Below are 13,956 nucleotides of genomic sequence, written 5' to 3'. Positions count from 1 at the left end.
AATCTCTCAATGACCTGTTTACATTCAGCTGTGAATTTGCTCGTTTCTCTCAGTTTAACAGCAACAACAAGACGAGAAGAAACGTCTGTGTATGTCTACAAAGGAAGCAAATACAGGATTGTGAAACGTAACCACACCAGAGTGCCTTATGCTGAAATATAAGCAACCTTGAAAACAATCTATATGAAATTGTCCAGAGGGTCTCTACTGTCAGGAAACGCAAATTTGGGGCGATACAAATCTTTGTGACCAGTATAAAAACGCTCAAATGTGTCTAATGTTATATTCATGTCTAAGTACAATAATAAATGTAGTTAAAGTCTAATCTGGCCTCATGTACTTCACCTTTCTGCCACAGATGGCAGTAGAGAGTAATAAAACGCCCTTTCTTCTGTGTTATCAGGGAGACACTATGAGGAACTAATCTATCATTACTTAATATGACAGAATGATAAACCATGTTAACAGCAGTTTTCAAACAACTGAGTTGCGACAACCAAATTTCAAGGGACATTTGCAATTTGCACTTTCATGATGAAGGAATGCAGATAACACTAAATAAGAACCCTCTCTCCTTTAGGATGATGAAGTCAAGATAACGAGATCACGCACCAAGAACCTGAAACATGCAGAGACGGTGTCAGATCAGCAAAGTGAGCAGAGACCGGGACTTTACAACCTCTGAACAAACGCTCCCGGGGACAGTTCACATTTTATTGTAGCCTTCCCACCTCTGCAGAGGTCGGGTGTGCTGCTCTGATGATCACAGCGAAAAAAAATCTATAGGCCATTACGTACACGACGAGAGGAGAAGAAATTGACAGGGGGGAAAGAACATGTAACAGGAAAAGGAAATTGCTGACTAAAATGTAGTGCTCAGCTAGAGTCTGAAATCAGAGTTTCCTCTTCAAGGTGTCTGCAAAGTAAAACTAACTTATCTGAACGTCGCCTGAATGTCAGCCAGTTTATCATCTTTAAGGTTTTCATAGGAAGTTACCGGCAAATATTAATATTTGTTGCAAAGCATTGGGTAATTCTAGAGAAAAATGCCCCCAATAAAGAGTTCTTTCATTCATTTAATTAGTGGGTTCAGAGTGTACAAATTTGAGATTAATGTAATTATGCAGGATTTCAGTGCTGGGTGCACAGTGTGCCAGATTAGTTGCTTTATTGCCTGCACAAAGTAAGGAATCCAGATTGATAGGAACTAGCCATAAACAAAAATCTAGCAGAAAACACCACCACCACCAAAAAACTATGCACTGGATTATTATAGCAACACATGCAATTAAAAATTCCTATTGTGCAAACTTTTATTGAAACTAATCTGATGCTAATGGTATGAATTTATTCGTGCAAAGCCCAAGTAAGTGACATTTACACAACTCAGCTTCATACTTTCAAAACTTCAAATTCTGCGTCAGCACTGGCTACACAACGTCAAAGAAAAGGAAGACAATGAAAGGATCACGCTAGAGTAGGGGGGTAACCCACAGAGGTTGAGGGGACAGATGTTCAGCAGGAGGGAGGACAATGGGACAAGAAGCCTATAGATGCTTTTGTCTTCTTTTTAATGCTTCAAAGTGTTGACCAAGGACAGTAGGCTGGGGGTCTGGCCTCCTGCTGGAATCTACATCTACAACTTCGCCAAACTTCCTGGCAGAAGAGCTCGCTTCTTTTCTACTGATCCTGACTTCTCCTTCAACGGCACTTGTTGAGTCAAGAGGGCTCTAGTTTAAAACTAAAGTTGGAAGTTCACACTATTTTATTGTGGTTAGAAAAAAATAGAAAAGGTGGTTTTAATCTCGCACCTGTCAGAGTCTTTTTGATAAACAAGATTGAGTTATTTTAGGCTGACAAACCTCAAACTGCAGTGAGTAATGTGACGGATGAGAAAGAAACTGCACTCATCCGGAGCTGGTCATTAGTCTGTGAGGGTCTTGCCAATTAAAATAATGGACAAACAGCCTAATTGTTCAAGCAAAGCCAGCCCCGGCTTGTTTAGTAAAGCAAAGAGGCACAAAATGGCTGATTCTCTTGACTCCCTCTTCTAGTGATTCTGGCGATCCGTAAGCGTGCGCAGAGCTTCTTGCTGACCAGACCGGACCGTGTATCACGACAGTGGGCGTCCAGCAGCAAGAACAAATATTTGGTGGAAAATGCCAAACCCTCTGTCGAACACACATCGGGCTTTGTCCAAGAAAGCGCGCGGGGGGGGAACAATGCCTCCATAGCTCGGCGTAACCCCCGTGTCAGAGAGGACTCACAGAAAAAAGACAGACAGTAGCCTCACACACACACAAAAACACACGTGGACTCACATAAACAAAGACTGATGATCATGTGCGGCACCGCTGAATAGCTGCCCTCAGCTGGTTCACATCGGGCTATTAGCTGAGAAGGGCTCGCCAGCCCCCCCGGGCACCCACGCCAAAACAGGATTTAACACACGGATGCAAGTTTTTCTTACCATCGAAATCAACTTTTCTTTTCTATATTTTTGGTTCTTTAAACACAATTTAAGGAAAATAACCCTCTGAAAGAAATGCACCGACTACTACACACACAAAACCTTCTGCAAAATATGAACAGCTGTTTGGGGCAGTGGGTGACCTTATGCGTAAGAGCTCTTGTTTGCATGCCACGCGGATATTTATAGACACAACACCTCTGCCGGTTTGAAATTTAAGAATGCTTGCTGGTGCTTGCAGACGTATATGTCATGCACTGGTGTTCACGCTACACGTCTTGCCTCCCTTTTGCTATTTGACCAACCAGCATCTATCCGCAGCAGTGAGAAGTATCACTTATGACTAGTCAGTTCCCTCATTTAGAAAACCTTCTCGTTGTTGCATCTGAGTAACAGGAAACTGCTGCCGTACTGTTGTGAGTCATAGTAACTGGAAGGGTGGTCAACTCATTCAAGGACATCAAAAAGAAAGCATTCTTCTAGGCCCTGCCCTTTGTCTACCAAGTTGTTCAAGTGGCAAAGAGAAATTTCCTTTCTTGTTGGTCCTGGAGCAGTAAGCTTTTGACTAATCCGTGAAAAAATGGACTAAATTGAATCACTTTATATATCTCAGCTCACTCACAGCACTGGTCATCTTCATCTGCAGTAGCACCTGCAAGTACTCTTCATAAGGACTCAGCAGGTCCTCTTCTTTTTCCTTTTCCTTTTCTGTTTTCACAGAACAAGCACTGTCCAGGAAAACAAAAAACTCGCTTTTTCTTCGCAACATGGTCTTCATGAGTGGTAGCCAAAAAAAACAAGTCGCAAATTATGTTAATCCATCTCAGGGGGAGGATAAAATAAGACAAAAGAATAGTCGTGGTCAAGCAGAAGACTGCGAAGAGTTAAGATTCAGAATATAGTAGCACCGAAACTGAATCCACAAATAAAATATACCCTCGTAAAACCTAATCCAAGAACAAATTCCGCCTCAGCTCTCTGAACGCAGACAGGAGAAAAAGTACGAGACACAAGTGTTGTAACCAGCAGCACAGAACTTGATTAAATGACGTCGCTATTAATCAGATTACTACACCTCCCTTCTAACTACTTTAACCACCTGATAGGGTGCTTTGCGGATTAATCCTGCGAGGCCAGCAAACACAAATTAGCCATTGTTCCTGCTGAGCTGCTTTTGTTCTTTTTTTCAAAGCTAAAACTCTTTAATTCTTATATAATACAGGCTCTGGAATGAAGGAAAACATTGGACTTTAGAATACGCCCAACATGAAAGAACTACAGCGACAGTTTATATTCTACTCGCTTCATTATTACCTAATAACTATTAGCTTCAGCTAAAAAAAAAAATCATCTCTTATTCATTCAGTAAACACGCTGGGAGAAAGCCAAACTTCCCTCCAATAGGCTGCCTCTCGGTCCATAAGCTTAATAACATTGTATGAATATGGATTTATTGAGCAATGAATCCATGTCTGCACAAAGGCACTGGCTGACATGTTGAGAGTTCATACACTCAGAAATTAGTGACCTGAACTTCAATAAACTGCTGCCCTTTTCAGCTAATAAGGTCAAAACATTCAAAATAAGCTAATAACCTAACATGAGCCAATATTTGATTACTGCAGATACACCATTATTAAGAAACTTGTCATTGTGGCAGTACCTCAATCCACTTAACTTATGACTAATTCAAAAATGGCACCTTACAGTAACTTACAGCTCAATTCTTCGAAAACAACACTTCTCAAAAGTATTTTAACCAAGTGTCAAACCGCGGGACAATAGAAAAAAAAAAAAAAAAAGAAAATCAAGCCAACACCAAGTGCCTAAAGCTGCAGTTCCTAGAATGGCCACTTGAGGTCCGTCCTAAAAGCAATCAATCCCCATAGACGTCCACGTTAAAACGTCCAATTTGACAGCAGAAATAAACATGTTTAAAGCTTGTTACCAAAAAAAAAAAAATCCTTTTAGTCTCAGCTAATTTACATACTTATGAAAACTGTATGGGGATATTTTTTAAATAACTAAATTATAGACTTTCTAGCCATTACCCAACCTCTTCAGCTACAGTTACACATTTGTGAATCAGCGAGGAATAAGGTGGAGACAAGTGTTGACGAAACGGCAACAGACAGTGTCACCTACAGTTCATTGAGCCTCATTATGGATCATTAGTAATCCTATGGGTGACATAACAGAGGGTCCACCCATCTTTATATACCGTCACTAATTTCAACATGGTAATGGTATGGTAAGGTTCCTTTACAGCCTCAAAAGTTGCCCCTTGGTTTGCTGTTCGATATGTATCTTAGTCCCATTTCCTTGAAGAAGCTAATCTAATGCATCCATATTAAGATGTGTTGTTTAAGTGCTCTTAAAATCTGCAGATATATGCTAAGTATCAGTCTGTGGTATTGTTGTCCAGTAAACGCTGACACATCGCATGAAATATGCAAGAGGCCCACGTGGTGATTTAATACCGACTTCAGAGAGTAAATGACACCCCTGCTCACCAGTCCACTAATAGTACAGATACTACATAAGTTTCAGGTGAATCTCTTGTCAAAACACTGCTGTACTGACATGTCTAACTTAAACCTTTGGCGCTGATACTAACAACGTGTTCCTTTGCCGTGGCTCAAAATATAGCCTTCGTGATTACTACACTTCCTTGCCAAAGGTGTCAGTCTTTGAATTTAATCATGGCTGCCATAGATCTTGTGCAATTTGGGGAAAAAAAAACAACATACAAACAAACTTGTGTTAGCTTATAATTAAGTCTGCTGGCAAACACTGTGGTAGCAAATGAAAGACTGCATTAAACGCGTTTGTATTTTATATTTTACACTTGGACCCAACTGTGAGTCTCACTTACAGTTTCAGTTCGTAAATAGATGTTACTTTTTCTGTCAGTGTAGTGTGAGACCTCTGTTCTTGCAAAGGCTCTTTACAGCTGAGCTTGAGTGAAATCACACCATTTTAAATCAGGTCATACTTTAGTAGCGCTCCATCCAGCATGGTTAAACCACGGCCGGCAACAGTCTAACAGTTTATGGATCCATACAGTTAATAAAAACACTTCAGCTCCAGATGATATCCTAGTCCCAATCCGAAAGGAGTTTGGGAACAGAGCAATATTGTCTGCTTCTGTCTCTCTCTCATGCCGATGCTAAAATATTTACATTCCTTTTTGGAGAATAAATGTCTCAGCGGGAGTTAAAAACATTAGTATACATTAGTACTTTGACTGTATTATCAAAATGAGCTGAAATCTCTGGAGGAAACTGTTTCCCAGGCAAGCTCTCTGAATTATGTGGCAGCACTTTCACTCCACCCTCACAGGCCTCAACTCAGGATATGAGTAAATGTGGCACTTTTCTAGACGCTGCCTGACGCTGCGTGCACATTACTCATCACGGAGTGTTTAATACACTGTTGTGCATGACAGGTGCAGGCAGTGCTTTCCATGCTAATGTGCCAGTACACTTTGGGGGAAACACCAATTCAAGGAGATATGCTTCTTAAGAAGGATGTCTTTGTTACTGAGTTGAAGCCAGGCCTCGCTAGATGGAACGCTGGATAAAAACTCAAAATGACATTTGCTGCCAAAACCATTTACTAATGCGATCAATGATCTCTGCAGTAAGCAAAATGGTTTAGATACGTTATCTGGCAGGTTTGTGAGCAGAAACACACCGGCGACACGATGATCTTGTGCAAGCAAGACTGTAGAAACGTGGTCATAGCTAACAGGCTGACAAGAAGGAAAAGGCCAAGTGAGAAGATTTAAAGAAAAGGTGGAGAAGGCTCGACTAAATGCTGGAATTATCGTCAGCAGAAGACAAATGTGTGGCAACTGCTTGGTTGCACGACCAAGTTTGCATGGTAACGAACGCGTGTACTGGCTGACCGCTTCTGAAGATTTCAAGGAGGCAAAATAAAGAAACTCACAATTTCTTGGCCTCATGACCACGACAGAGAACAGATGCAGAAGTGACAGAACAAGGCCACCAAATTTACATTGTCATCATCACCACAGGTTGGTGTGTTTATGCTAATGTTTATGGTAACACATCTATTTGTTCTATGTGGTTTTTAAAGACTGTCGTCAAAAGCAAGAGAAAATATGAATTCAAAAACAGTTTTTTTTGCATCAATAATCTAAATTCTGGTAAAAGAAGAAGACTTTTTGGACCTCTTTTGAATATGTGCCACCCGATTAAGCCTCACATGGTTCACTGAGTGCTTTATGAGATACTTTGTTTATAAGCTAAAGTGGTTTCTCTAAAGTAAAGTACGGCTTGAAAGCATCAGGAGTTTCAAAGGAGAGGTTGCATAAAAAAGGACGTCGCAGCCCTTTGTTCACCTTGAACACCCATAAAACAGCCAACGACGCTGTGACATGGGAATTAGCTGTCTGCTAGTGTTGTCCAATTACTCCGCCGAAGAAAACACAATACCTTCAGAACAAATCAGGTATGTAGTACAATACAGCGGTAATTAATAAGAGCATAGACGTCTGTGTGGCACTTGAAGTGACTGAGGCCCAGTGGCTGTGTAATTGCCACTGTCACAGCAGTGATTTGAGACTGACTTTACAAATAACAGAAGAGGCGGTGGCTAAAGATTACAGCTTGTAGTGGGAAGGATTGAGTCACGTTTTAATGGAGAAGATGGCAAAAGAGCTTATTCCGTTTTGAGGAAGCAGTAGCACCGCACTTGTGGTCAGAGAACACCAAAAAGAGAACTTTTCAACTACTGTATTCCCAAAGCCCAAAGAGAAGTCCTCGAATTCTTATTTAAAAAGCAAAATCCAAAGATATTTAATTTACTAAAATGTAAGGATAATACGACATCTTTCTCCTTTCTTTTTGGACTCCCTTGGGGTGCAGTCTGGAGACCTCAGATTAAATGCGAATCCATTCATCGCCGCTTCACCGTCACAGGGGTTCAAAGAAAGGGGAGAAGAGAAAATGGTGAGGCAGTATCACTGACTCAGCAGGCCGGTGGCAATGAGTATAAGATTTAACGGGGAGGTCTGTTGTAGTGTGCCAATGGTTTCAGTCTCTGACCCCCACTGACTCCAACACAGTGACAGAAGGAAACAGAGTAGCTCGGGTTTCAATCCTGAAAGTGCCCTGAATGTCAAGTGAACAGCAGGGGATGAGGCTGGACCCTGGAGGGGGGTGGTGGTGGTGGTGGGGGGTCTGAGTCAAGATGAGATATGACAGCGGAAAAAACACAGAGGAAATGTCGGTCTAACGCCAGCCTGAAGATCTGCCCTGATGTCTCAATGCCAACCGAAATCTACACAATCAAGAGCATGAGGTTTCGATTGAACATTTCTGCCTGTGCAGCTCTGGCAAATGCTAGAACACCACTTAAGAACACGAGAGACATTTTGAAAGGCCTCTCCAGACAATACCACTTTCCCTTTTAAAATACATTAGGGGCAGTTGCCAATAGACACGCATGCCTTCAAAAAAAAGAAAAAACTAAAGACAAGACAAACAAGAGAATTCATTTTCTAAGCTGTCAATGACAATTACACACAAAAACGTCTTTTATGACGCTGACTATACAAACTAATGCACCATCTGAACAAAGTGGAAAAGACAAAAAAAAAATGGATCCAACATTCCTACAAATTCACATCCAGTGCTGACGCCTTCCGCGCAGTTCAACTCACCTTAAGCTGCTGCTCTTTGAATAGAGTCTCAGCCTTGTCCATGTTGCCTCATCAATAAGTCGTGTGACAAGAAAAGACGCTTTAGCATCCCATAGACTAAAAAGTGCATCTCTTACGTGCTGGTGTGAGAAAAGCTGCTCACATCCAGTTCCCAAATGAACCCCCCCACACGAGAGAAGTGAAACATTCGAGGTGTGTCAAAATGGAAAGGTGTCGTAGTCGCTTTAAGCCAAAGCACGGGGTTAACTTCTTTTTCCAGTTATAGCTACCTATGCACTGTTCTACATCGTGTTTAGCATGAACATATAAAGTGTGGTATGACCCGTTAGTGGCCCCTCTGCTGCCTGCGTTCTCTAGATGTGACACCTGAACCAACCAAAAGGAAACATCGTGGTCTCACTCTCTTTACAACTTCGTCAACGCACTAAGTCAGTAAATCTGTCTCGATACAGAGCGGTTATTCAGACTGTCCGGCCTCTATAGTTAGCTACAAATTAGCTACATATAATTGCTTTTTTTTTTCTGAGTTTAGTTCCACTGAGAAACAGTCACATGTTTCACCACATTTGACTTCCGTCTTCCTCGGTTGCATTAGTTCATACTGCCTATTTAGGAATTGGTTTGGGATCCTTGCTGTGTGCGTGCGTGTGTGATTCTGCTCGCACTAAAAGGAAAAACTTCTTTTAAGAACCTGGCAGAAATGAAATGAGTTTGAGGCCTCTGCGCCGCAGCTCTCGTCTAGATTAAATCCTGATTCAATGCTGCGAGGACACAGCTACACTCCGCTCAAACATTGTTATTGTAATACTTTGTTATCTTGTTGGTATTGTTACAAGGGCACGACAGAGGCGGCGGCAAGCATTCCCAGAGTCTTCTTTAAGAACACAGTGAATACTATCATCAGTGCTATGATGCTGCACAAAAGGTATTCAACATTTTGGAGTCGACTGTCTGGATGCTTGACTCATTGTGAGCTCGCACAAACAACAGAGCCCCCATCACAATCATTTCAGTTTATTTATCTGCCGTGTCGGTTTATCTGAGCACAAATACTCTTCTCCGTGTTTACAATATCCATTAACCTATTTGATCACTGTTTTTTCCCTAAAGTTCGGTTAGGGCTTAGCTATCCTCTAGTCTAATAAGGCCTCAGTTTCATTCTACTGATTCTATGAAACAGTAACAGGGGAGAATATCACAGCGCGAACCGTCTACACTGCCTCGCCGCAAACGTGTTGGTGAAAGGTTGAGAAACCGTGCTCTGCTTCGACTTCACTTCCTAGAATATCATTTTACTTTCCTGTTCACAGCGAGGAACATCCGGATGAGCGCGGTAAAAATGTGCATCAGTTGCCACGTTCTCCATCTGTAGCATTGCACCGTGTAATCTTTTGGCTGACGCAACTCAACATCACAAACTTTGGACGAAACGAGACGTTTGAAGGTGCCAGCTTGCATCCCCTGCACTGCAGAAATACATGTAGCTGCTAAAGGTAGCTAGCCTAACCCACAACATCCTGGCCTTGCTCTGTATAAAAGTGTGGTTGCGCTGCACGTAGCACGGCTGGGGTTTCTGTTTGTGTTGCTGTTTGATCTGGTTTTGGGACAACAACACAAGAAGCTGTTTGTATTCTCCAATGACAACAGCCACCTGTGGAGTGTTGAACTCAGTCTACCTTCCTGTTGCAAAGGCTAATATTATAGAAACAAGTGAAAAAAAAAAAAAGCAGGCATCTGGTTGCAATACATTATGCTCTGCAAAAAGTTCGCTCTCTGTTCAAAAGAACTTGCAAACGCTTTCCAGACTCAAAGGTACTCATGAAAGCCTACAGAGTACCTTGGGGCTACGTTTGCTTTGCATGACTACCTGGGCAATAGTTTTCCTCGGTCAAGCGTCGCAGAAAAGTAAAAATACACGGACAACAGTGTGGAAATGCTAAGAATGTGGAGTGCTAGTGGTTCTCTTTGTGAACTTTGTACCAGGTAAATTACTGGAGAATTTAGTGGAGCGCCTCCCCCTCCTTTTTTTTCTTAGAAAGGAAAACATATCCCTGATTTAACTATCTCCAGACCCCTTTTCTTCTCGGTAGAGTAATATTGACTTTAGACTGTATTTTGTGTCCAAATAAAAAAGGTGCTCACACTAAAGAATCGCGATCAGGTCGAGAAACTGTGGTTTTTAAATAAAATATGAGACAAGAAATTCATGAAACTGAACGCAAACCAGAGGTTCAACTCGTGTACTGACGTGCAAGCATGCACTCGCACATGTGCCGAAAACACACCACCATTCATGTAAAATGTGCAGACACAAGAAGCCAGCTCTTCTGCCAGGAAGTTCCTCAGCGCGGACGGCAGAATGACTGCTTCTTAAATAACCTCCACGACAAAATAACAACACGAGCCATTGAAACAAAACCCTGACAACAGGAATCCTACTCGCGACAACTGCTTATTATCAAGTCGTAAAAATAGTTTGACACAGTCCTGTAATCTTCATCACTGCTTTGCCTCTACTTTGCAGCACATTGCTCTTTGTGTGTGTGTGTGTGTGTGTGTGTGTGTGTGTGTCTGAATATGGGGAGATGCCTGCGATAGAGTTACAGGCTTGATGAGGGTTGTATTAAATCCAGCACTCCTTCAAAGTCACGGATGAAAAATGACACAACGGCAGATGAATTTATTGTAGTGAGGTCAACGAGTTTACCTTTTCATGGGTGCTCAGTGACTATATTAAAGATTATTTCGGTTATTCCGGGGGGGGGGGGGGATTTTCTGGTATTACCCCTTCAGCCACAACATTAAAACCACAAACGAGTGAAGTGAATAGTGGAGATGATCTCATATGATGTAATGTTTTTTTTTTTTTATTATTTTCTGGGAAACCTGGGTGTTGGCGTTCACGTAGATGTTACTTTCATACATCCACCTGAACATTACAATAGCGAGCAAGACGTCCAGACACGAACATTCAGCCCTTACACTTGCCCATTTATCTGCTTTGAGGACAACATGTTTATCTGCTGCCTAACCTAACATATCCCACCCACAGACAGGTGCCATGATAACGAGATAACCAGTGTTATTCACTTGTACAGTAACTATGACCAGTGAAATCAAGTCAAATCTAAGCTATAGCATATATCTGTACGTTATTAACCCCTAAACATTAAAGGCTGTGAATTTTCCCCATGTATAATAGTTTAATACACACTCACTTGCCGGTTCGTTACTAAACATTAGCTTCATGACTGTTGTAATGTTCAGTTTAAGGTGGTAGCTCAACTGCACAATCATTCTGAGGTCTTGATGAGGACGTAGATGGGAGTGGTGTTAAACTGTATTGAATTAAACACGACAGGGTTTTGTTATTTAGCCTAGCTCATTAAAATAAACAGAAACATGTGTCAGTACAATTCAACACAGTACAATTCAAAAATACTAAAAAAACACAGCCTCCAAAATGAAAACAGGTTAGCTTTCTTAGTTAATTTAAGAAATCTGTGAATAGCATAACCTTCATGAAGCTAGAGCAGGTCTGTTATAGTCTTCTTTTTCACTAGTGTACCTAATGAACTGGCAGGTGACTGTATACATACATATTTTATACTAAAATGTACGTTTTTTTTTTTTTTTGTGCAATAACCTGTTAGTTAACGAGTGCTAGCCGTGCCTATAGTACAATTTCCTGTGCAGGTTAATAAGAGAAGTTGATCACATCTACTTCCTGCACTGCTAACGAGGGCTGTCAAGTGTACCTGCACACGGTTACTAAACATGAACCCTCGACGGGAAAAAAAAAAAAGCAAGCACCGCTGGATTTGGGAATGGCTGTGTGAGGGGGTGTGTGTGCTCAAAGCGTGGTTTTGAAATGCCAAAAACGTATGGCAAGCTAGCGCTAGCCTCGGACAAGCTAACAACATCACGCGCACATCACAGCTAATAAACGCATCGGCGATTATAACGGCTAAAAATAATTAGCCTGCCGTTAGCTGGCGCCACACACCCACACAGCGGCGCATGCTAACCGTCGCTTTAGTGGAGAAAATAAAAATAAATAAATAAATAAAAAGACGGAGAAGATCGGGGGAACTGCGCATTGTCACAGGTTTTAAATTATACCCGAGAACCGTTATGTCCACACGGGCTCCATAACAGGCGTTACAAGTGCAGCGAGAACTCACCCATAGCTCTGACCCCCAGCTCATGGTTTCAGTACGATGTCCTCGGAATAATCCACAACTCGTACGAGGTGTTTTCAATACACACTGATTTCTTCTTGTATACCTGTGTGGTTTTCGAGAATATATGTATATATGTGTAACCCCTCCTGCGATTTTTTTTTCAGAGTCTCATCCTGTCTGATACAAGATGGCCAGGAGGAGCTGCAGCATAATCTTCAAACAGGATAGTCTCGCTATATGCAGAGCACGGGCACCCGCTTCTTCGACTCAATGACAGCTGCCTCTGCGCGTCCACGCAATGAAAGAGAGAGAGAGAGAGGGAGGGAGAGAGAGAGAGAGAAAAAAAAAAGGCTTGTTGGAGGGGGGTGTCACTGCAGGGTTGACCAATAAAGCTAATATCTCCTGATCTCTCTCTGTGCGACTGAGAAGAAGCCCTGCTCTGAAAATGCTTCAAGCCTGAATACACTAGAGGGGGGTTGGTTCAAAAAGGTCACCACCCATGGCAGATGTTTCATTGACTACTCCCAGTGGGTTTATAATACTAACTTCTGGGCAACCAACTTTCTCTTACTGCCTTTGTCTCTGCTCTGATAAGGCTATAATCAACCGTGCATTGACATATGATTCACCCCGACAGTAGCCACAAGGTTTTTTTACCGGATGCTGCAGTGAAGATGCAAAGTTTAGAAGCGGCCATGCACCAAGAAGCATATGATAAAAAAAAAATTAAAAAAAGTGCAGCGAAAGTGAGTGGTCATAGCAGTTCATTTGCTTTATTGCGAGTTTATGCAAAACTTTGCACCCTAACTGCTTGTTTGCATGCGGTAATTGGTGCTAAAAATGTAACTGAATATTGTCAATTTTGTAGCTCTCATCCTGAGCAGGCTTGCAAATAGTGAGTGCATTTTTATATCAGTCGTAACAGAGTCGTAGCCTATATTTTCTGTACCTATAGATTCCTCGGGCACAAATATAAGCATTTCCAAAGAAGACATTTCCACATGTCGCCTAAGGAAATTGCATGCTGAATGTTGACACACTGCCCATGCCCTAATGAAACACTTGATATGCGTAAGTTGTGCATTTCCAACTAAAATCTTTGCTGTGAAAAAAAAAAAAGAATACGGCTGTGTTAATCATCGAGACATAAAACATTCACAACAGTAGACGATTATCATAACTGTTGTGATGGATTATGTGCATCCTTGCATGGAGTTCTATTCTGTAGCAGAGGTGTGTATGTATTGTGTATGCATGTATTGTTACAACAACACTGCCATCTAGTGGTAGGAAACTAAGCGACACCATGGAGCAACAAGTGCATGTGCGGTGCACACTGATACAAGGAAGTAGCAGTAACAAAAATGTACTTGTGCAAGGCTTACTGAGGCTCTCAGTTGATCAGTTTCATTTGTTGCACCTGTATTTTGAGCAACACGTTATATATTTTAAGGTAGCCACGACCCAGACCTCCTGTATAAAGCCAGATGCACTGTCTATATGCAAAATGTATTAATGGGAAAAAGCAAGGCAACAATTTTAAGTGGATTTTGTGCATTGCATATCTGCAGCCACAAATGTTATGCACTTAAAGAAAAGAAAAAAATCCATTG

At 41.7% G+C, this 13,956-nt stretch overlaps 1 protein-coding gene across 5 annotated transcripts in view; it reads right to left on the bottom strand.

Annotated features, from left to right (window-relative positions):
- fnbp1b (formin binding protein 1b) overlaps positions 1–12,594 on the bottom strand; it is a 49,709-nt gene extending 37,115 nt beyond the window's left edge. For 4 of the 5 annotated variants that reach the window (XM_084572600.1, XM_084572599.1, XM_084572601.1 and 1 more), the window contains exon 1: positions 12,344–12,594. In XM_084572600.1, coding sequence (XP_084428726.1) covers positions 12,344–12,367 — 24 coding nt within the window. In that variant the 5' untranslated portion in view covers positions 12,368–12,594. Of the gene's footprint in view, positions 1–3,092; positions 3,379–12,343 lie in introns of those variants that run through there. The other variant, XM_084572603.1, reaches the window with a different exon arrangement.
- Positions 12,595–13,956: the final 1,362 nt, after the last annotated feature.

Source organism: Chelon labrosus, assembly GCF_963514085.1.
Source record: "Chelon labrosus genome assembly, chromosome: 22".
In the NCBI taxonomy this organism is placed as follows: Eukaryota; Metazoa; Chordata; class Actinopteri; order Mugiliformes; family Mugilidae; genus Chelon; species Chelon labrosus.
This window is presented reverse-complemented; position numbering and strand designations above follow the sequence as displayed.